The sequence below is a fragment of the Balaenoptera musculus genome, chromosome 13 (genome assembly GCF_009873245.2).
Source record: "Balaenoptera musculus isolate JJ_BM4_2016_0621 chromosome 13, mBalMus1.pri.v3, whole genome shotgun sequence".
Classification (NCBI taxonomy): domain Eukaryota; kingdom Metazoa; phylum Chordata; class Mammalia; order Artiodactyla; family Balaenopteridae; genus Balaenoptera; species Balaenoptera musculus.
In genome coordinates this window covers 71,826,833-71,850,904 of record NC_045797.1, presented here as the reverse complement: position 1 = coordinate 71,850,904, position 24,072 = coordinate 71,826,833, and the positions used below count along the sequence as shown (strand labels likewise).

Below are 24,072 nucleotides of genomic sequence, written 5' to 3'. Positions count from 1 at the left end.
CTCTGGGAGTTGTATTCCCCGTGAAACGCCACCGAAGGTAAGCCTGCTACAATTTCTCCCTTGAAAGGTGTAGCGCCTTCCCCCACTTCTCATCGGTTCTCTTAGTCTAAGAAGGAGTCCGGGAGCCCTAGAGTCAGCACGGCTTCTTAACCTTTTTAGGGGTGCGGGGGTTGTGGGGGGAAGGAGTCGAGGACCTCTAAAATAAGATAAAATCTCCTCAGAAAAATGTTATTTTCCGTACACAAAATACTGAAGCCGTTCCAGGGACCTGTGCTAATTACAAACCGTTATTCTACACTTACCCCAAAAGTGCCTGACCATGGCCACAGTTCAAGAAGCTAGTGCGTCACTAGGCTTAAGACCGGCTATACCCCTGGGAGACTCTGGGCCACGCCTTGGGGCCGCCCATGGGGAATTTCAGATCCTGACCCTCACAGTACAGTTGAGCATCATGTTTCTTGAACACACAGCCAGCCCTCCTTCAGCGATGCTGATAACCTGAAGTTTCTGCCCCGACCATCTGGGAGAGAGGGAGAAGAACACCTCTAGGGCCCACTCTACTTTGCTCAGGCTTTTCTCCCCCTGCCTATCTTCCAGCACCATAGCTGGAAGAATCATAGCTTCATATCAATTTTTGCAACAATGCATGAAGAATGAGAAAAAGAGAGAGACAGTCCCATTCATTTTTCAAACAAATGTTACCTTCTCCAAAAAATACCTTTCCAGATTCTTGTGTCTCCTTTGGGTGGAGGTGAAGGGTCTGGTAGAACTCATTCATTCATTCATTTATCCCACAACTTAAATCACTCCACGCCGTAACTGTTTGTGTCCCTGCCCATCACAGATTCAGTTCCTCGAGGACAGCAATTCTGTCTTAATTCAGCCGGTATCCCCAGGGCACAGTTCTCTGCCTTGAAAGGTGGGAGTCCACCTGTGCGTAGGTCAGAACTACGCAGGAGGGAGAACAGTGGTTTGGGGGAGTGGGGGAGAGTCAGTAATTACTCGCTTCTCCTCCACCCCCCGCCCCCACCCCTCAGCTTGCCCCTGCAGATTCGGACAGCCTAGCTGGGGTGGGTACCTCTCTGGTGCTTCCATGACGCTCTGAACGCTATGGCAGTGAACGCAGTTAATGAAAGTGTTGGTTTAGTTGCCGGCCTTCTCCCCCAAGTCTGTGAGACCGAGTTGACCGGCCCCCCTCACCCCAGCTTAACACAGAGTAGATGCTAGATAAATATGTGTTGAACGGATGGATGGATGAATGGATGGATAGATGGGTGGATGGATGCTCGAGTGTCTGCATGCCTCCCGCAATAGCCTGGTCATGCTCCCGAGCAGCCGCGCCAGGGTCCCTTCCCCCGAGCCCCGCCCCGGTCGACCCCACCTTTCCGCGCCGCTCCGCCCCGCCGCCCCCTTCCCGGTGGCCCCTCCCCGCGCAGGTCCCGACTCCAGCCGCACCTCCTCCGACTCTGCAGTGGCGGCGGGGTGGCGAGCCGGAGCGCCAGCGGGCCAGGGCCGGAGCCGAGCCGGGGTCGGGGAAACAGCGGGGACCCTCGGAGGCGGGGCCAGTGGGACCGCGATGGGCGTGGAGATCGAGACCATCTCCCCGGGAGACGGTACCGGGTGGCGGAGCAGGGGGAGGAGGAGGGGTCTCGGGGCGGAGCCCGGCGGGCGGGGGTCCGATTCCGAGGTGGCGCGGAGGGTGCTGAACAGGGAGAGCTGGCCTAGGATGGGGGAGGCGGGAGAAGACCCTAGATGGGACTGTTGGATGTCTAGCACACATCCTTCGCCATCCCCTTACGCGCCTGCTCACCTAGAGGAACGAAGGCGGCGGCTGGGAGGCTGGGGTCTGCGGCCCGCCACCGCCCCGGGGGCCTCGGGCTGCCCCTGCCCGCGGCTGGAACCGCTCGGTTATCCGCTACTCCTGATTTCCTAGGGCCGTGTTTTAGCTCCGCTTTCCCTGCCCTGCTGGGTGAGCTCTGGAAACAGGGGAAAGGAAATGCTTTGGGGTCTCTTCTGCTCGGGGCAGCCCCCTTCTAACGCGCCCGCCCCCCGGCCTCTGGTTGGGCGGCCCCCTGCGATCTGGGCGTTGAGACGCTGTAGGGACCGAGCCAGTCTGGGAATGGAGGAGCGCTTCTTCCACTGCCTCTGCATCTTGCTTTATCCTCCCTGCCCCACTCAGCCTCTCCGGCCATCCTGTACACTCCCATGTCTTTCATTATGGGCTGCAAACCGATGGTCTCCAAACTTAAGCCTCCAGCCCAGGCCTCCAATCTGAGTTCCAGGTGGCCCATTTATCCAGCTGCTGCTCAGCCTCTATCTGGACATCCCAAGGATCCCTCAAAGTCAGCAAGTCCAAAACAGAACTCATGCTCCTGGTCTTCCCCACTCCCTAGCACTCCTCTGTGTTCCCTTGTTTCCTGCCTCAGGATTGGCACCAGTCACTTTCCCAAGCCAGACATTACAGGCATCACGCTTCTGTAATTGAGTTTGGATGTGCCAGGAGTAGCTATTTCTTTATTTCTTAAACCAACCTTAATTCAGACTGGAGCCCACATTTCTGCAGGATTTGACAGGCAAACTGCATGTCAGACATTATTGACACTCCCCCACCCCCAGGAAATTGGAGGGACTCTTGGTTCCTGGCCACCCTCCTTATTGAAAAGCAGTGGTCCCTAGAAGTCCCAGCCACAACCTTGGATCACCCATGGGCTACAGGCTTCTTTTTCCATGCTGGGAACCATGGTGCTGCATCCCAGGAAGCATCTCCCTGAGGCCTTTTTACCCCCCGGGGCACTGCCATAGAGTTCTGCCAGTGGCCTCCAGGCCTCTTCTCCTTTCCCTGGTTCAAAGAAGCCTTTAGAGTTTTCTCTCCTTATCCTCCCTCCCTGGCTAGACAAGGGGCATTTTCTCTTGAAGGGGGATCAGATTTTTAGGGAAAGCCTGGAGGAACTTTGGCCTTCTGCTTTTAGCTCAGTCTAAACCCCTGAGTCAAGAAAGCACAAAAGGGCCAGCTACCATGCTATAACCCAGAGGGGCAATGTATCAATTAATATTTCAACGACTACGCTGCAGTGCTGGGGATGCCTGCCTTGGTGGAGCCCACTCCAAATCCTGCCAAGTTCTCCTGCTGAATATCTCTAAGGCTCCATCTCCTCAGCCCCTGCCCTAGTTCAGGCCACCATCATGTCTCACCTGGATTTCTGCACAGTCTCTAAACTGGTCTCCCCACCTCCATTCTCACCTCCTGGCCTTTCATCTGGCCTCCCACCTTACCCTCACCATTTTCCCCACCACAGCCTGAGCACTCTTTAAAATGCATATTTGACCATGCCCCTCCCTGGGCATAAAACGTTTTAATTAATCTTCCTTTTTCTCCAGGCAGACAGTGATACAGCCTCCTGTTACCTTCCACGCTAGAGCCTCATCTCTTACTACCAGTACTTACCCCCACCACCAACTTTTCCTCCGGCTTTATAGAGCTGTCTGCCTGTTGTTAAACACACCAGTCATTCTGCAAATATTTATTGAGCATATACTGTGTGCTAGACCCTAGGATTACAGCAGGGAACCAGACGGGCTCCCACTACTGCTCGATTTGAAGCCTTTGAACATGTGGTTCACTCTTCCCAAATTATCTCCCTTACTTCCTTGGTAAACTACTCATCTTTTAAGACCCAGTTTAACCATTATCTCCTCTCTGATACTTTCCCTGCTGCTCAGTCAGTTGCTCCCTCCCAAGGGCCCCCATCTAAAATGTTGGCTCAGCTCTTAGCCCTCACAAGGCTTTAAATCCCACTCAAATTTATACCTCCAGTGCAGACTCTCCATCTGTCTACTTGTAGTACAAATTCACATGTCTAAGAGGCATCTTAAGATTGCCACCTGCACAAATCTGTTCCTCATCAGTCTTCCCCATCTCAGGAATCAGCTCCTCCATCCTTCTAGTCGCCCAAACCTAAAACCTAAGCATCGTGGTTGTTTTCTCCTTCTCTCTCATCCTGGACCCCATCTCCACGCCATTAGCATGCCCTGTCAGCTCCAATTCCAAAGTATATTGCCAATCTATTTTACTCTCTTCTCTGCTGCCAACCACTTTAATTCAAGCCATCATTGATTTTCTGTCTGGATTATTGCAACAGGCGCCTAACTGTCCATCCTACACACAGCAGCCAGAATGATCTTATAAAATCTTAATTCAGATTATGTCATTCTCTTGCTTAAAACCTCCAATGCCTTCCTGTTGCACTTAGAATTAAATCCAGCTCTGCAAGGCCCTGTCTGGCTCTTTCCCACTTGTCTCCACCTCCTTCCCTTCTTTCCAGTCATCTAGGCTCCTTACTGTCTTGTAAATGCACTGATCGTTTTTCTGCCTCACGGTTTGTGTGCTTGCTGCTCCCTCTTCCTGCAGTGCTTTTCCCAGCGTATTGCTCATCCTTCACGTCTCAGCTGAAATGTTATCTTCCCTGAAAGGCTGTCCTGGACCACCCATTCTAAAATGGCCTGTCCCACTGTATCTCTCTGTAATTTATCATTGTGTTTATTTTCTTTAGAGAACTTACCACAATCTATATTGTCTTGTTTATCTGAGTATTGTTTGTCTCCCTCCAGTAGAATGTAAACTCCAAAAGAGTAGGGATCTTGTCTGTATAATTCACTGGTGTATCCCGAGATCAGGCCCAGGCCTTGCACACAGCAGGTATTCCGTAAATATTTGTGAATGATTGTGTTTATTCATCCTTGTGCACAGTCATCACCCTGCATTATAATCTATTATTTGTGTGTCTGTTTCCCTAACCTCATCGTGAGTTCATAGATTGCTCTGTGTCTCTGGAATCTAGTCCAGGCCTGGCAGAGAGTAGGCTGTCAGAAAGGTTCGTGGAATGGACGAAGGAAAGTAAAAAGAGCAATCAAAGAAAGGAAAAGGACCAGGAGAGAGTGGAGTTGTGGAACCCAAGGAAATAAAGTTCAAATCAAGGCCGGAGAAGTAAAGTGACTAATCTGGCTCGTACAAAGCACAGAGCCAGAACTGGAACCATGGGCATCTCCATGGTATGGAGGGGAATGTGGGCCAGAGCTGTTGGTCACAATCACACCTGAAATGTCCCAGGCGACTTTCTCCAATGTGCTGTTCATTCATCTATCCTCATGTCTCCTTGCAGGAAGGACATTCCCCAAGAAGGGCCAGACGTGTGTGGTGCACTACACAGGTAGGCTTCACTCCCTGAGCCCTCATCCAGACCTGCCCCTCCCCAGGCAGGTCTCTCCTCTGATACTCCTCTCCAGAGGTATCAGCTCCCCCAGACCAGGCCCAGAGCCCAGGGCAGCCAAGTCTCCCTCTGACCAGCTATCCCCAACTCCTCCCAGCCAGCCTTGAGGGAATGAGAAAGGGGGCTTGCAAGGTTAACCCCTGCCCTCTTATACCACCACCATTCCCCTTCTGTCTGTTGCAGGCAGGGTGGAGCCCTGGCCCTCCTGGTGCTGTCCGATACTTGGAAATTCCCCTTACAGCTCTGAGAGCCCTGACCCTCCCGGCAGACTCCCTTTTCATCCTACAGTGTTATTAGAGCAGAGGAGGTCAGCTTCCTGAGAATTCCCTTTCTTTTTTTTTTTTTTTTTTTTTTTTTTTAAATTTTTTTTTTTTAAATAGAATCTCTGAAGGCAATTGCAGGCACCATTATGTATATGGTCGTATATATTATATAATCTGTACTTAGAAGGGGCATGCCTGGTGCTTCAGAGACAAATATTTCAAAACTTAGTAGGTTATTTTCCACTATACATTCTTTTTTTTTTTTTTTTTTAATTTATTTATTTATTTATGGCTGTGTTGGGTCTTCGTTTCTGTGCGAGGGCTTTCTCCAGTTGCGGCGAGCGGGGGCCACTCTTCATCGCTGTGCGCGGGCCTCTCACCATCGCGGCCTCTCCCGCCGTGGAGCACAGGCTCCAGACGCGCAGGCTCAGCAGCCGTGGCTCACGGGCCCAGCCGCTCTGCGGCATGTGGGATCTTCCCAGACCAGGGCCCGAACCCGTGTCCCCTGCATTGGCAGGCAGACTCTCAACCACTGCGCCGCCAGGGAAGCCCTCCCTTTCTTTTTTCAGAAACAGACTATTCAATTCAGCCTACTGTTATTGATCACCTACTGTGTGTGAGATGCTGTGCTGAGCAGTAGGGGCACAAAAATGAAACCAGAGGATCCCTACCTTCATTGGGCTGGGGGGGTGGGGGAGGGCAGGAAGTCAACTGGAGGCTCTGACGCAGTGCGAGGCGCGGGTGGCAGTGGCTGTGTCAGGGTGCTGTGCGGCCAGAGCAGGCCCCGCCTCTGCTGAGCCCTCTTGGGTGATCTGCCCTGGAAGGCCAGGTGGGCTGAGATCCTGAGGACCTCTGGTGGGAAGATTACAAGCAGATGTATGTTCCGGGGGTTGAGTGCTCTGCCTTGTGACCTGCTTCCCAACGTGGCAAACTTGGTGACGGCCACTTAGCAGACAGCAAGGCCAGTTTAATTCCTAGGACATAGTCAGTTGGGGCCAATTTTAGCAGTTCTCTGGGCCAGTGTGAAGTGCCAGGTTGATTCTAGGCAGACAGTGTGGGTATTTCTCAACAGCTGTGTTGCCGGTCGCTGATGTCAGTGGGCTGGAGCTGTGTTTTATCTCCTGGTGATGTGGCCTAATTACCATGAGTCTTCTGGGGCCTCTGACCTGTGTAATTGATTTATCTGTCTACATGTTGCATACAGACCAGTCCTTGTCAAGTTACTCAAACCACAACATCCTTTTGCAAAGACCTTTCACAATACATACAGACAGGAGGCAATGTGCATTAAACACTGACATCAGCCATGAGTGGCTCTGCTCTGGGGAGGGACTGTCTCATCAAACCCAGCAGGAGGCTGTATGGGACTTTTTGGTAAACTTTTTTATTATATATAAATACAGTAGGGCTTCCCTGGTGGCGCAGTGGTTGAGAATCTGCCCGCCAATGCGGGGCACACGGGTTCGAGCCCTGGTCTGGGAAGATCCCACATGCCGCGGAGCAACTAGGCCCGCGAGTCACAATTACTGAGCCTGCGCGTCCGGAGCCTGTGCTCCGCAACAAGAGAGGCCGCGGTGGTGAGAGGCCCGCGCACCGCGATGAAGAGTGGCACCCGGTCTCCGCAACTGGAGAAGGCCCTCGCACAGAAACGAAGACCCAACACAGCCATAAAAAAAAAAAAAAAAAAAAATACAGTAGAGAATATAACTCTAAGATGTACAGCTCGATGAAATTTTTCTAAAGTGATCACACTTATGTAACCACCCCCCAGATCAACAGACATTTCCAGCACCCCCAGGACTCCCCCTCTTGCCTCTTCCCAGTCATTACACCTCCCTAAAGGTAAACAGCATTCTAACTTTTTGTCCCTGTGGATTGATTTCACCTGTTTTTGAACTTCATATAAATGGAATTGTAGAGTATGTACTCTTTTGTGTTTGGCTTATTTCACTCATTATGTCACTTTTTTCACTTTTTATATCTGTGAGATTTATCCAGAGTAGTTTGCTCTTTTTTATTCCTGTACAAGTCATTGTATGAATATATTGCAATTTATTGTTTCTACAGTAGATGAACATTTAGATTGTTGTTAGTTTTTAGCTATTATGAGTTGTGATGCTTTTTGGTGCACACGTGTAGACATTCTGATCGGCTATATATACGCAGAAGCGGAATTGCCGGGGCACAGGGTTATACCTATGCTCAGATGTAGCAGATCCTGCCAAACAGCTTTCCAAAGTAGTTGTGCCAGTTTCCACTGATACCAGCAATGTCTGAGCATTCCAGTTCTACATCCTCATCAACACTTGGTGTTGTCAGGTTTTTGTTTTGTTTTTGGCCTGCCCTGGCGGTTTTGACTTGCACAGCCCTGATGATTAATGAAGCTGAGTACCTTTTCATGTGCTTCCTGACCATTTGGATATCCTTGTTAGTTCGCCCAAATTTTGTCCACTTAAAAAAAAAAATTTGGTGGTCTCTCTTTTTCTTATTGATTTGTAGGAGTTCATCTGTATCCTGGATATGAGTGCTTTGTTGGTTACACCTATTCCAGACATCTCCCATGCTATGGCTTGCCTTTTTACTCCTTTATTGGCATCTTTTGAACAGAATTCTTAATTTTAATGAAGTCCTACATATCAGTCTTTTCTTTTATAGTTAGTACAGTTCAGAAATCTTTGTCTATCCCTAGGTCATGAAGATGTTCTTCTATTTATTATTTTATAGAAGCTTTATTATTTTATCTTTCATATTTAGGTCTGTGATTCATCTGGAATTGATTTTTATGTGTGGGTGAAATAGGGGTTCACTTTGACGTTTCATTTTCCCCCGTATGCGTATACAGTCAATCCAGCAACATTAATAAAAAAAATCATCCTTTATCCATTGCATTCAGTGGCACCTTTGTCAAATCAGGTCACCATGTATCTGTGGGTCTGTTTCTGGACTGCATGGTTTTGGATGAACCTGCAGCAGTAGATAACAGTATATGGTCTGAAGTGGATTAAGTCATATGAAACCTGAAGAAATTGGGGAGTGAGCAAATCAGTCTTTAAATGGAGTGTGTGAATGTGTGTGTGCACATATCCATATGTGTATTGTACAAGTATGTGTCTGTGTGAATGTATTATATCTGTGTATCTAAATATTTTCCTAGCATCTGGCCATCGGGGTTTTCTTCTGAGGGTCTATGCATATATGCATGTGAGCATGCATGCGCATCTCTGAATATCTTAGCAACCTGTGTGTATGCATGAGTTTGTATTTGATCTCCTATATTTGATACAGAAGTATCCATCTGTGTGCATCTCTGTGTAGCGATAGGGTTTTCTTCTTTGCCTGATTTAGTACCCAGGGCAAGAGCACAATTTATTCTGCCCAGAAAATAGGTAAATAAGAATGTCTCTTGTATACATTTATGTTGTAGAAATTAGGAAGTGGAATCACAGATGCTCAGACACTGAGCAGGCCCAGACCTTTCATGTTACACATGGCAAATCTGAGGCCATGAGAGAGGAAGTAATTTGCCTCACTTCACACAATGAGTTAGTGTCCGAGTGAAGTCAGAGTCCAGTCTCTGAACTTACAGGCTAGGCCTTTCTCTGGTCCCAAATTGCCTTCTGTTGTGGTCCAGGGGCCACAAGAAGTCATGGAATAGCATCATTTATAGAATGTCTGATCTTTGAACTAGAGACACCAGTAAGAACAGAAAATAGAAAAGCAGCTCTTGGGTCTTAGGCAGCTGGACTGAGACAACACATGTACATCAGGGATGACAAGGTATTTGCAGCTGGAGGCTGAGAGATGCTCCAAACTGCTAAGACAACACTCGGGGTGTTCTGGGTTCACATATCTCTTTTGTATGAGGTCTGGAGGCCACCACTGACTGGCTGGGTCACTTTTTAAAAAAAATTTTATTTACTTATTTATTTTTGGTTGTGTCGGGTCTTAGTTGCGGCACGCGGGATCTTTCATTGCGGCACACAGGCTTCTCTCTAGTTGTGGTACGCACAGGCTCTAGAGCACGCAGTCTCAGTAGTTGCAGCTCATGGGCTCTCTAGTTGTGGCACGCAGGCTCCAGAGCACATGGGCTCTGTAGTTGCGGCACGCGGGCTCTCTTGTTGTGGTGCATGGGCTTAGTTGCCCCGCGGCACGTGGGATCTTAGTTCCCCAACCAGGGATCGAACCCGTGTCCCCTGCATTGGAAGGTGGATTCTTGACCATTGGACCACCAGGGAGGTCCCTGGCTGGGTCACTTTACAGTTACAGTTCACTGTACTAAAGGATGATATGACCTTTGGGTTTTGCATGTTGGGGGAACCTTGGGCAGACCAGGTGCGGACTCAGCCTGAGGATGAAATGCCTGGGAAAACAGACCTTCAGGTTGAGGCAGCTCCATGATAAAAGTTGCAATGTGCAGAAGTACTTGAGACCTGAATAGGGCAGGGAAGGGAAGGAAGGGGAGGGCAGAGAGAAGGTTATCAGGCAGACAGTAGCTAGATCTTAAAGTGCCTGGATACAATGTAGGCATTTGGATTCTGCCTCTGGGGAGTTACTGAAGTATTTTAAGCAAGGGAGTAATAGGATCAGGTATGTGTTTAAAAAAAAAAAATCATTCTGGGTACAGTATGGAGAATGGAATGGAGGCGTAAGAACAGAGCAAAAAGACCAGTTAGAGTTGGTTCCTGTACACAGGTGAGATATGATGGTGGCTTGATGAGGACACAGGGTGGTGGTAATAGAAATGGAGAAAAGAGCTGGACTCCAAAGATATGTAGGACTTAGTGATAGGCTGTATGTGGAAGCATCCAGGTTTCTTGCTTGGCCAACAGGACGGATGGGGAGGACTGAAAGACAGAAGGTTTGTACAGAATAGGAATTCCATTTTAGACATGTTGAACCTGAACTGGGAGTTAGCTCATGACCACAGTTCTTTTCCACCCTATCCTTGCTTTCACAGGAATGCTCCAAAATGGGAAGAAATTCGATTCATCCAGAGACAGAAACAAACCTTTCAAGTTCAGAATTGGCAAACAGGAAGTCATCAAGGGTTTCGAAGAGGGCGCAGCCCAGGTAGGATGAGGATCCTTGTTAAGGGGGATTTGAGGAGCTGGGGGTCTGGGCTCGGCACTCTGCCCTCCACCCTCACCCTATCACAGACCACTACTGCTTTGACTCCACTGTCAGGGCATGGCGATGCCACCTAGTTTCAGTTCTGGCTTTGTGTCCCCACCCTTTTAGTTGCCAGCATGACTCCTTTCTGTCACTGGGGGCTCTCATCCCAAGCACATCTCCCCAGCTAGTTCTGAGCAAGCCTGTGAGCTACCAGCTGTTTGGGACTGAGGCAGCAGAAGAGTTGGGGTGGGGTAGGCCAAGGTGATTTTTTTTTTTAACTTAAAAAAAAAAAACCCAATTTCAGACTTGCAAAAACATTGCAGGTAAAGTACAGTTCCCATATACTCTTTACCCAGCTTCCCCAAATGTTAATGTTTTACATAACCATAGTACAGTGATGAAAACCAGGACATTAACATTGATACAATACTATTAACCAATCTATTCAAATTTTTGAGTTGGTTATTCAAAATTTTAAAATTCATTATTCACATTTCACCAGTTATCCCACTAATGCCAGACAAGTTCTTGAGGACTGCTGTGATGAGCCCTGGTTCAAACTCTTCTTCTTTGCTCTATGAAGTCATGTGATGCTCCTTGCTGTGGCCTCTAATCTCTAAATCTCTCTAATGAACTGCTTCTATCACCTACTTGAGCATGTACATGTACATGTGCTCTTTATACACCTCTTTAGGCTTCTTTGGAAGAAGGAAAAATTATGAACAAATAGAAGTGTTGGGCCATATGGTAATTGAATAAGCAGCAGTGTTTGTTGGATGAATGAATTTGAGACTACTTTGTAGAAGTTATTTTCCCGCAGTCAAGTCTCTGTTAGTCTGAGGCACAATCTGCATTTGTTACAACTCTTAGCATCACTTCAATGTGCCACGTATAAAACTCATCTCAGATCTTCAGAGTTACCATGAGGATGGTTTGGGAAAATGCCATAGTTATCTTACTTTTTTCTTTTAAATCAAGCTGGGTCCTCTTTCTCCTCTCCCCATCTGCCCCCATCCCTGCTAGATGAGCTTGGGGCAGAGGGCGAAGCTGACCTGCACCCCTGATGTGGCGTATGGAGCCACGGGCCACCCCGGTGTCATCCCTCCCAATGCCACCCTCATCTTTGACGTGGAGCTGCTCAACTTAGAGTGAAGGCAGGAAGGAACTGAAGGTGGCTGGAGATTGCTGCTGCTCACCCTCCTAGCCTGCTCTGCCACTGGGACGGCTCCTCCTGCTTGGGGCTCTTGATCAGTGCGCTAACCTCACTGCCCCAGCGCATTATCCATTCTCTCTGCCCAAGTTGCTCTGTATGTGTTCCGTCATTGTTCACGCGCATCTTTGCTTGAGGAAACTGCAGTTGCAGATTGAAATGTTTCAGGTTGTGCATTTTGCGTGATGCATGTAGTAGCCACTCCTGATCACAGAACAGATTTCTTGTTCGCACAATCTACGCTGCCTTACCTTTACTTAAGCCAGACACACAAGGTGCTCAGACATGAAATGTACGTGGTGTACACAGAGGGACTTGAGCCAGTTGCCTTTGCTGTCACTTTCTCTCTCGGAAATTCTGCTGACTTAAACGATGTCCTTTTTGGAAATGATACGAAAAATAAAGGCTCTGTGCTTGACAAATTCCTGTCCATCCTTATTGAAGGTAGAAAGTGCTTTAAGGACCACATAAGTCAGTTGCCCTTGGGAAAAGAGTGGAAAGGAGAAGTAGCCAGGAGAGTGATAATAAATACAGTGCAGGTTTCCCCCACTATCTGAAAGTAGAGAGTAGAGCATTCCTATGAAGCCTTTTGTAAGCTGAAATGGTATAAAGGGAAGAAGCAATTACCTGAGGGCACATCTTCCTTACAGATGCATGAAATAAATAGAGATAAAAGCACAGATGCTCACAGACACAGTTCAAAGCTATGACAGCTTGATGCCGAGATGCTGAGTATAGTTCTCGGGGAAGGAGCTTGGTGGTGTCACTTTCACCGCTCAGGGTTCATACTGCCTCTATAATCGCTCTGAACGCTATTTTTGCTTTTCTCCTTTTTTCATAAAAGCAAAAATCCTTTCTGGATTTCTTTCGTGCAGCAAAAACAGGTACTCCTGTAGGTCTTTCCTAAAAGTGAATTACCGTGAAGCGAACTTTTGAAAAGCAGGGGATACCTGTAGCTCCGACGTACCTATTGTACTTGCTGGGCCTTGTTCTATTTTTAATTTTTTCTAATTTTAAAATAAAATTACCACCAATCCTCTAAGCAGCCCCACAAGGTAGGTTATGACTTGCCACTCACCTCACAGGCTCAGAATTCCCCTCTGAGTAACTAAAGGAATACATTGTGCTCAAAACCCACAGTTTAGCAATCAAATGTGGGATGTGAACACTTCAGGTGATCAATCATGAAATCTACATTTGGACTTAGAATAAGAGGGATGAGCTCCCTTCTTGGAAAAGATGGAAAAGTACATTTTGTGCACCTAAAGAAATGAGGGTGTGTTAGGCCTCAGAGCCACACACTAACTCACATTAGGAAGTTACTTTTGAAAATAAATGTGTGCTTATTTTCATCTAGATTTGCTCTAACATTACAGTGGGGAATTACTTCTGAGAAGAATGTATGATTCTGAACTTGTTTCCACATATGCTTCTTATTTTCATCTACATTTCCTGTAACTTACAGGACTTTCCAGTTAGGTTTTACAACCAGCCTGCTTATTGATATGCGTTAGTGTACGTCAGGGGAGCCTGTGGCAATGTAGCTAAGAGATTTTTCTTTTAGTTGGCATGGGTGAGAAAAGCTCTTGGCCATAGTCAGAGTTATTCGGTCAGCGATGTCTTGGAATTGTTTCAAGACTGAGGGAGGGGCAGGTAACAGGTACTGTTAGTTTCCTTCATAGACTCACTGATAACACGTCACACGATGATACATGTGATGTGGGGACACAACATCTTGATTATTTTATGTATCCCTTTTGTCTTCAAGAAGTCCTGGCTGTATTCCCCTGCTGAGGACTGAGGAGTTAATGAAGATGCAGTGCTTTAAGATGCAGGAAATGAAATGAGAAAGGGACTGCTTTGCTTTTAATCACCAGTCCCTGTGCTCACCTCTGCAGTGGGACCAGATCAGTCAGAAGGTGCTGCACTCATTCCTTTCTGGGGGGTTTCCTTCAGAATGTCTTGGTTCCTAGCTTTCCTCAATGATACAAATGTCTGTATTTCTCAGAACTCAGCCTGTATAAAAGACAGTCACGTTTCCTGCTGTGACACCAATAGGATAACTAAAAATAGCACCAAGGACCATTTCAGGTGCCCATTATGGAGTCACATAAAAGATCTCAGTCTAGAGTATTTACAGCCAACGTGGTAATAGGAGACACTAAGAAGAGGTGGGGGGAAAAGCAAATACCTACTGGCTAGCACCTGGAGAGGATATGATGCTAGGCTTCACAGGCCCTGCTTTACTGACACTCTTAAAACTGCGCCTTCAATGCCTGGTGCAGAGGACTGATTGTAACTATGTCCTCAGCATTTTACTACACACAGACGTGGCACAAAGCAGAGGCTCAGTATTTGTCCACTGAATTAAAGTTCTTGTAACATAACTGGAACAGGCTAAAAAATTTCCAAACAATTAGAGGGCATTTTTTTAAACTCTTAACTTCAGGTCATGAAATTCAACTAACAGATATATTAATCAAAATTATAGACCAGCCGTAACTGTCAGTAGAAGGAATTTCCCCTTTTATTAATTTAAAACAACTTATACTAGGGGCAAGTCAGTCTGCCATTTAGACAAATCACACTGTAAGTCTAATTTGTCGTCCCCTTACAAAAGTCTTTTAGAAAATTCTTTTTACATTTGTAAATACCTAAAAGCACACTGTGCATTACAAAAATTAGTAAGAAACTCATAAAAACATTCACAAGAAAATTACAGCTGTGGCTCCTTTGTCATCTGCCTGCCCTTATAGAAATGACTCTTTCTACTCTTTAACAGTGCTTTCAAAAAGCACTCAGACATAATTAATAAATAAGACAATTATTTCTTCATTTTCAATGGTAGGCTTTGAGAAGACAGTACAAAAAGTATAAAATAGCCCATTTTCTTACAGTAATGTTAGATTTGAAAGCTAAATGCATTTAAAAGTAGAATAGGCTTTTGTCCATTTAAATGATTCAGTGCTTGTACCCTTCAAATTGATTTTGGGTTATAGTTATATACAAAACAATTAGTCCATGTTTTTCCATTTGGCCCATGCCTAAACTATAAAAAGAAAATTATAGCTATCTCCTCCAAGCTGCTGAGCTATGATGAATGTGGTAATAACCATACTATTTCCACGCCATGGGAGTCTGTGATTATAAGAATAAACATTAAGTATTTTATTTATGGCAAAGATATACTGTGAGCTAAGGTCCAAAATACACACAGACACTTACTAACTAAAGGGAAAAGTACATAAATACATCTTAGACGTGTAACAACAAATACCACCACCCAAGCAGCTTGCTCTCACATTTCTAACCATTTGCTGTCATCTGAACGACCATTTCTAGAATAAACCTGTAAAGACAAGGGCACCCATATTGACAAAGGTATGTCGTTAACTGTAAAGCAAGTATTCAAGTGTACTCATGTGGCTAATAACTAGCTGATGTAAAAAAGCAGCTTTTGGACTTCCCCGGCAGTCCACTGGTTAAGACTCGGTGCTTCCAATGCAAGGGGCTCGGGTTTGATCTCTGGTCGGGGAACTAAGATCCCACATGAGGTGCGGCCAAAAAAGTATTAAAAAAAAAAAAAAAGTAAAAAGCAGCTTTTTATGTAAGCATTTTATTCATTCACTCAACATGATAAGCTTTGGATCTGCAAAGTGGAGATACCTACACCTTCACTAAGTTGTTATGGAGACTTCATTGTTAATAGACATTCAATAAATGACAATACTCTTAACAAGTTCCTTTGATGGCTAAGCACTGTACTGGTCACTGGAGGCATTAAGAATATCAAAAGGTCCCCATCCTCAAGAAACTAAGTCTCTAGGACCACCTACCACTGAACAATTCTTGATATGGTTCAACTGCTGTTTTATTATTTTTTTTTCTGGTATAATACAGGAGGAGAAATTTTAAGATAAAACACCGACATGTTTTACAAAAAGCTACAAGTTTATTAACATAATATATTCTAAAATATATCAAAGTTTCAAGCAGGTCTTTTTGAATCTCCAATAAGAAATCACAACATTCACTATTAATTGAAAAAAAAAAAGGTAGTGGTGGTCATTCATGGGTTTTAAACAGTCCAAAATGAAAATGCAGAAAACGTTTACTTTGGTGGATCTGTGTTGATGCCATATTTCTCCTTGAGAAGCTTCAACTGTTCTTCCTTCTTCTTTGTGTCCATCTTCTGAAATGCCTGAAAATGTGGTAAGCACCAAAGTTAACAGTTACCAATCTACAGTCAAATGAATTTCAGCAATAGCAGTAGCTAGAAAAGAACTCAGGGTACACATCTCCCGTAGCGGTGGTACAGCTCTCTACTAACTCTTACATGGGTTCCCCACGTGATGAGAACCGTGGCCATACTTACCCTGTTGGCATTATAGTACAAAACCACGAGGTATCTGTTGCAAACATTGAATCCTGACAGGTGATCACACGCGTTCTTGGCATCAAAGATGTCTTCATAGACCACATAAGCTGTTCCTCTAGTTTCAGGTGTGTTCCCCCTACCAAGTTGAATCGGACTTAATTAAAATACACATTTACCTGAAAACCACTAGAAGAAACAGATACTATGGACAGGTATGCTGGATAAGCCTATAATTTCTCAAAATATGTAATTTTTGTTTTTATTTTAAGTAAAATAACTCAGGTTAAACTTACTGTTATATCAAGAATACTAACATGGCTACTAAAGCAATAGCAGCAAAGAACTAGCTTGAAACTTTCACCGTTTTCATGTTCACTGCTCTAGTCTTTCCTACTTCTCATACTAAGAATCAATTTTCAGTTTTACACTGGGAAGTATGCTACCTTAGGAGTGATAGCTGTGATTAGTCAGCAATGTCTAGAATGGGGTTCTTCTTTCTATGCATTTATGCAACAGAACCAATACTTTAGTTATTTACCACACTAGTCCCTTGTTTCTAAAGATTTTTTTTTTTTTTTTTTTTTTTTTTTTTTTTTATTCACACACACACACACTGTATTTTATTTTTACAAGACATAAATAGACTGACACCAAGCATTGTACATGGATGACCACAACAAAAGCAACATCTAAAGATTTTGATTTTCTCCCTCACTCTAATTTTAGTTCCAGTCCTTAAAAATAAGACGACCTCGGGATCTCCCTGGCGGTCCAGTGGTTAAGACTCCAAGCTTCCACTGCAGAGGGCACGGGTTTGATCCCTAGTCAGGGAACTAAGACACATACCACACAGCGCGGCCAAAAAAAACCTCCAAAAAACAAAAAAAACCACAAAACAATCTCCATCAATGTAGGGAACAAAAGTTTCTGGGTAATATTTTACTAAAGTTTACCAAATCCATAAAAATAAAACCATTTTGTGTCTGTAGAAGGAGGTGGGGTTGGAAGGAAGCCCCTACCAGGAGGATAGCAAAATTATAAATGATACACAGGAAAAAAAAAAAAAAAAGATACACAGGAAAACAGCAACCACCATCCTTTATGGCCAGGAAAGGATGTCCTCCAATTTAAAGAGCCAATGTAGTTTCTTCCACTTTTCTTAGAAGATTCATTGCTTGCTTGCTTATGTATTTACTTATTTATTTGGCTGCACCACGTGGCATGCGGGATCTTAGTTCCCCAACCAGGAACTGAACCTGTGCCCCCTGCAGTGGAAGCTCGGAGTCCTAATCACTGGACCACCAGGGAATTCCCCCAAGATTCATTGCCCTTTTAAAACAAGAGTCAACTCCCAACTTTCACACATTCATTTTTAATAATATCTGCACTTTTATGCATTACACAGCCCTGTGTAGCTGGAGAAAAGGGCTGGGTTTCTGGAGGGATTGGGTTTGAAGTGTGCTTGTTGGTGGGGTTACCTGTGAGCCACAGCAGAATGCTGGAAGGTGGCTGGAAGTGGAAAGCGGAAGCTGGATCTCACTCATGGATATGGGGCTGCTTCTTGTGTAGGTGTTCCTTGCCACCTCCTCTCCTCACCTCACCAGCTTCCGTTAGGGGGGGAGCTAGGGAAGTGTGAGGAGCAACAAACTGCAGGTGGCAGATGGCCATGTGCTTGTGAGTGGGGACAGCTGGCAGAGGTCCCATTCAGCTTATGCTCCGGTAAGCTAAAGATGGATCCCCTTTCCTCCATCTGTGTTCTATCCACCCAATGCAACTGCAGAATAAGGTTTATTAACTGCCACAGTCCCTGCAGAGGGTCAAGGAAAGGCAGTGGGCCCCACGGGAAGGGGAGGCACCTGCCTAGATTTGATCTAGGACGAGACTACAGTCTTGGGCCCTGGTCAGAGCTTGTGCTTCCTGTAAAAGGGGATGGGATAGGTATAGGGCACCGGGGTGGCTGGAGGGTGCCAGTGTCATCAAACACTCTCACTTTGTCAGGTTACATGGGCCTGATGAAAAATTTTATAATATTCTTTTTTTTAAAATAATTAATTAATTAATCTATTTATTTATTTATTTATGGCTGAGTTGGGTCTTCATTTCTGTGCGAGGGCTTTCTCTAGTTGTGGCAAGTGGGGGCCACTCTTCATCGCGGTGCGCAGGCCTCTCACTATCGCGGCCTCTCCTGTTGCAGAGCACAGGCTCCAGACGCGCAGGCTCAGCAATTGTGGCTCACGGGCCCAGCTGCTGCGCGGCACGTGAGATCTTCCCAGACCAGGGCTCGAACCCGTGTCCCCTGCATTGCCAGGCAGACTCTCAACCACGGCGCCACCAGGGAAGCCCTATAATATTCTTTACTCTCTGCAAATAATCTAACAACTCTTGGACTTTTGACTTTTAACCATTTTCTAGAATGCTTTAGGTATGAAAATTGGGACTACCCAAAGGAAAAAAACACTGTCCCAAAGATTTTCCCAAAAAGTCTACCTAATTTTTCCTTCAGAATAAAACCATAAAAAACTCAACAACAATTTAAGTTCCTTAAGGGCAAACATGACCTTGTATTTTATTTTACTCCCACAGTGCTATGCATTCAGCAAGTGCTAATAAGCATTTGAAGGGTGGAGATCTACTTTCTCCTATCAGTTCTCTCACACATCTTTTCTCTGGGAAGCTAACAAAACAAAACAAAACAAAAGCATCTCTCTTCCTTCCTCTTACATCTTCTTAGGAAGTAGAATAGGGAGAGGCGCTAATTCCATTTTAAAGACTCTCCATCTCAATTTAAAAAAGCAGTACTGATGAACCTAGTGGCAGGGTAGGAATAAAGATGCAGACATAGAGAACAGACTTGAGGGCACGGGGACGGGATGGGGGGGGAACTGGGATGAAGTGAGAGAGTAGCACTGACATATATACACTACCAAATGTAAAATGGATGGCTAGTGGGAAGCTGCTGCATAGCACAGGGAGATCAGCTGGGTGCTCTGTGACGACCTAGAGGGATGGGATAGGGAAGGTGGAAGGGAGGCTCAAGAGGGAGGGGATATGGGGATATATGTATACATATAGCTGATTCACTTTATTGTACAGCAGAAACTAGCACAACATTGTAAAGCATTTATACTGCAATGAAGATGTAAAAAAAAAAAAAAAAGACTCTCCATCTCAAGCGCCCCAGCCCCTAATTATCAACCTAATATCTTGATCTCCACATTGTAATTTTAATTAAAAACATATACTTGCTACCTACTATATGTTAAGCACTGAGTCAACGTTATTTTCTTGATTGGTGGTAAAAGCTTAAAGTGAAAATAAGAAAACCTAATCGTGTAACTTAACCTCTCTGAGCTTCAGCTGCTTCATGTGTCAAATAGTGACATCAGGCTCCATCACCTGTCCTACCTTACTCATGGCTTTAATAATAAAAAGATGTAACAAGTATGAAAGGGCTTTAAAAAGTTCAAAGCACCGAGAGTCTGCTACATGCCAGGTAAGGTGACCAATTATCCTACATGTGAGGAAGAAGCTGGGCAACTTGTCTAGGGTCACATGGCTAGTAAAAGGGCCTGCAGCAGAATCTTGTCTCCTGAGCCCCAAGCCAGGGATTCTTCTGTACACTATTCTTGTATGTCTAGAACAGGAGTTCTCAACCTAGAGTCCATGTACCCACTGAAATCACTTGCAAAATGTTGTGTATTCTGTAGAAAGGGTCAAAAGCTTTTATCAAATATGCAAAGAGGGTTCCTAAAAAGGACAGCTGCTCTGTAACACTTCATTTTCATCCCTGTTTGAGTACCAATGATGATATATTTCTAGCTCTTGGTTTACTTTCTGGAGGGACAGTGATCATTGTAAAGGAGAGTCCTCAAGATCTCAGAGTTCTAAAAGCCACAGAGGAACTCTCAAGTCATAAAAGAAAACGTATTAAGAAAGGGATATCCCAATTAAAAATAAAAAGCTTAGAAATCCTCTTAGATGGACTCAGGTAAATGGCTTATGTATACTAGTTAAAATGACAGCAGCTGTGGTACTGTGTAGAGATTCAATTTAGAATCAGAAGATTTTATCACTAAATAGCTGTGCGAAGCTAGAAAGGTACTTTACTCTCTAAGCCTTAGTAGTCTCACCTGTGAAACAGACACACTCTCACCTCCACACAGGGCTGTAGTGTTGGTGATGCAAACAAAAGCACCTATTACGACAACTGGCATATAGCAGATGTTAAACATCATTTGAAGGTATGAACCCCAATCTTTAGATTAAATTAAAACACGGATTTATGTTATAATTATTTTGCCCTATACTTTTAAATCTTCAATAGAAAGCTATAGTTGAAAAAAAAAGCATTTTTCTCAGTTACTTTTATATCCCTTGGCACAGCTTATTCAGAAATTCTGGAATCAGTAAAGGAGATGGTGAAGAGTGTTGAGAGAGTTAGAGTTAATGCATATAAAAACCACAGTAGAGTACTTCTTAACAAATAGTAGGTATGTAATAAATGTTGGTTCTTTCTCTTCCCATCCATTCCCCTCAAACCACTCATTGCTACTTCATGCTCTCTATAATTTCACAACTACCATTCTTGGCTCTCACTGAGCTGGATCATGAGGGTCTCTGTAGGTACTTTTGCCTTGGTCTCTAGGCGCTTGGTTAGGCCCTCTGTCAGCTGTAATTCTGAGATTATAAATTACGCAATCATTTTCTTTTTTTTTTTTTTCCAATCATTTTCTTTTAAACGACATTTCAAAAGTCTCAGTAAGACTCACACTCTGATTTGACGAATAGGTCCATATTTCCCAAATATATCATACATTTCTTCAGCCGTGATTTTGTAGGGCAAATTTCTTATATACAAAATTCGATTTACTTCAGGTGGAAGTCGAATCTAAAATGAAAAATAATGTGTTGTTATTATAATCAGAGGCAGGAGTGCTATCATTTAAAAAAATATTCTCATAATAAATTCTAATAAAGATGATGCATAATTTTTATAAGCCAAGAATAAGAATTATAATCTGATATTACTGAAAATGGCACGCTCTTTGGAAAAGCAACTGGGCATTGGTTTTAGGGAGGACTATTAGTAGGAACTAATAAGGGGCTACTACAAAACCCCGGTTTTCAGTCACTACAGGTAAACAAAGATCTCCAACCTCATTTAAAAGTCCTCAATGCCACAGACATGTGTGGGAAAGAACAAGGGAACTGTTCCTGTCTGCTGGATAATAAAACTCCCACTGATGACCATTCTCTGGTCTTCTCAGGAATTTGTTCTATCAATGATCTCTTTCTTTTGAATTTACAGCCTTTCCCTCACCATTGGCTTCTTTTATTACTCATGTGAGCAGCTGCTTATGTACTCCCAACTGTTACACAAAACACTTATTTGGATCCCTCTTCATTCACTCAAATATTTAATGAGTGCCTTCGTTATATATACACCAGGCAAGGTATTAGGATTACAGAGTGAAGGAAAAAAGACAAGTTTTCTGCCTTTCCTGAATTTATCAGCCCTCTATTTGCTATCCTATCTTGCTCCTTTTTTTTCTTTTCTCTCAGTCAAGCATCTGAAAAGAGGCAGGTTATACTCACTGCTTCATATTCTTTACTTCATAACACTCATCAACCTACCACAATATAGCTCCTACTCCAGCACGCTGATGAAAAATGCTTTTATGCACTAAGACCTTTCACTTGCAGTGTTTTTTTTTTTTTGCATTAAAAAATTTTTTTTTGGAGTATAGTATTCAATTCTCATCAACTTAATTTCTCTGAGGCTTCTGACACTGTTGACTATTACGTTTTTGACTGCTCTTGACACTCTATTTCCTTGGATTCCTCCTAACTCTCTGGCTAGTTGTTCTCAGTCTTCTTTGTCATTAAGATAGGCTCTTCCACAGAGTTTCACCTTTAGACTTCTTTTCTTGACTCTCTGTATACTCCCCTTAACTCTACATTCTCTTAACCACACACGTTTTCCACACTGAGTTGATGACTCTCAAATATGTATCTCCCGTCCAGATTTCACTCCTGTGCTTCTTATTAACATACTTAATTACATACTAGACATTAATTTGCTCAGTAACTATTAAACTGACAACTACTTCAGGCATTAACCTAAGTGTTGTATAAATGGAAGAATAAGATACTTATTCCCTGCCCTCAAACTAGTGGTGGTGACAAATGGTAAACAAATAAGTACAATAAAGTTTTAGACTTTAAGATTTAAGGTTAAGTTCAAATAGATGATAAACACTGTCAGACAATCACAATATACTTCTCTAGTAAATCTGCTTTCTCACTCTGCAAGAGACTATATCACATTTTCCCTTCTTTCCTCAAACCTTACCATCACCACTCCCTCTAACATCCGAGTTGAGCTGTATCCTCTCTTCCCTGCTCATCCCAGGTGATAACCTTGGCTTTTGCTTATTGGAGAAAATAGATATGACCAAATGGTAAGTACCTTATATTCAATATACATTCATCCATATCCAGCCACTTTCCCTCTCAGTGCTATGCCAACCCCTCACCTACCCCAAACTACTCCTGAACTTAACCCACCTTTCTCCTACATCATCAGTTTCTTCCGCTCTACTGGATCATTCTCATTGGCATACAAATACACCTTATATCACACATCCTAAAAAAAGTTAACTATCATCCAATTTCTCTTCTCCCTATTTACGAGAAAATTTGTGGAAAGAGCTGTCTCCATTTTCTCAACTTCTACCTTCTTTTCATCCCACCGCATCCCACATTTCATCCACTGAAATGATTATCATCAAAGTTACCAAAAATCTTCATCTCACTATATTTAACTGTCTTCACCTTACTGTACCTCTCAGCATCTTAAGAGCTGACTACTCTCTTTCTCCTAAGACAATTTTTCTTAGGTTTCCATAACACCCCGACTCCCTAATATTACAATGTAAGCAGCAGGCCTTTCTGTTTTATTCTAGGTATCTCCGATAGCTAGACTAGTGTCTGGCACATAGTAAGTGTTCAATAAATATGCCTAATTTATTGTATCCTATCTCTCAAGTCTGGTATATACTAGGTGCTCAAAATTATCACTGAAAACATTAATGAAGGATCCAAAAAGCTCCACGATCTGAGGAGACTTCCAGGTTCCAGCTGCCTGTTAAGCATAAGTTATTTATTGCGGACTCATCTGTGCTACCGACTTTTAGGCCGAGGAGAAGATCCTGACGCCAGGTCCTAGGTGCAGGTGAAGCAACACAGGCTGTTAACACTATCACTGACACTAGGATAACAGACTTAAAGGAACTCTCAAAAGGGGTAGGGGCGGAAGTGTGGCTCAAGGAGCACATCCCTAAGGACCGGTCCAGGATGGAATCCCCCCTGACATGTCAGTAACTTCTGGGCTTCCCCGCCTAGGGGACGGAGGAGGGCCAAGAATGCTCTGATTACGCCGCTGAGAAAGCCCAGCAGCGAAGTGCTCCCCCTCCTCGGCAGAAGTCCCAGACACTCACGTTCGCTCTCTTGGCCGCTTGCATCGCCATCTTGGCAGGCTGATGAGGTTACCCCAGCAAACACTTGAATTCCTCCGCACTCCTCCGGAGCTCGCTCAGCTTCGAGTGCAACAAGGCGTCAGACGCAAGACAACAACGTCCAGACCCCGCCGGAAGCTGTTCTAACACACCGGAATACCACCGTCTCACGCCGAAACGTGCTGACGTACTCTCCCCGTAGGAAAAGACTCCGGGGCAAAACGGGGCTGGGAGACTTAAGAGGCCGGAAACTTGAAAGGCGGGGCCTGGGCTTAAGAAGGGGCGGTGTTCCGGTCGGGGCGGCCCAGAGCAGCGGAAGCTGGCA

The 24,072-nt window shown here is 44.6% G+C and overlaps 2 protein-coding genes across 4 annotated transcripts; one reads left to right on the top strand and one right to left on the bottom strand.

Moving 5' to 3' along the window:
* The first annotated feature begins 3 nt into the window (after positions 1 to 3).
* On the top strand, positions 4 to 12,274 carry FKBP1B (FKBP prolyl isomerase 1B). 3 transcript variants are annotated; one of them, XM_036873267.1, is made up of 4 exons: positions 4 to 37; positions 5,160 to 5,207; positions 10,488 to 10,600; positions 11,666 to 12,257. In XM_036873267.1, exons 3-4 carry the CDS (start codon positions 10,490 to 10,492, stop codon positions 11,792 to 11,794), a joined length of 240 nt encoding a protein of 79 aa, XP_036729162.1. In that variant the 5' UTR covers positions 4 to 37; positions 5,160 to 5,207; positions 10,488 to 10,489; the 3' UTR covers positions 11,795 to 12,257. The 3 variants fall into 3 exon arrangements, with proteins under 3 accessions (XP_036729162.1, XP_036729159.1, XP_036729160.1); XM_036873264.1 differs by lacking the exon at positions 4 to 37 and adding an exon at positions 1,477 to 1,613 and having other exon boundaries at positions 11,666 to 12,274; XM_036873265.1 differs by lacking the exon at positions 4 to 37 and adding an exon at positions 1,486 to 1,613 and having other exon boundaries at positions 11,621 to 11,783.
* A 3,178-nt stretch (positions 12,275 to 15,452) lies between these two features.
* Positions 15,453 to 24,028, bottom strand: SF3B6 (splicing factor 3b subunit 6). Its single transcript, XM_036872720.1, has 4 exons — positions 23,730 to 24,028; positions 21,000 to 21,118; positions 16,228 to 16,366; positions 15,453 to 16,053 (listed from the first exon to the last, which is right to left on the bottom strand). The coding sequence occupies exons 1-4, from the start codon at positions 23,757 to 23,759 to the stop codon at positions 15,964 to 15,966; spliced, it is 378 nt and encodes a 125-aa protein (XP_036728615.1). The 5' UTR covers positions 23,760 to 24,028; the 3' UTR covers positions 15,453 to 15,963.
* Between the last annotated feature and the right edge of the window lie 44 nt (positions 24,029 to 24,072).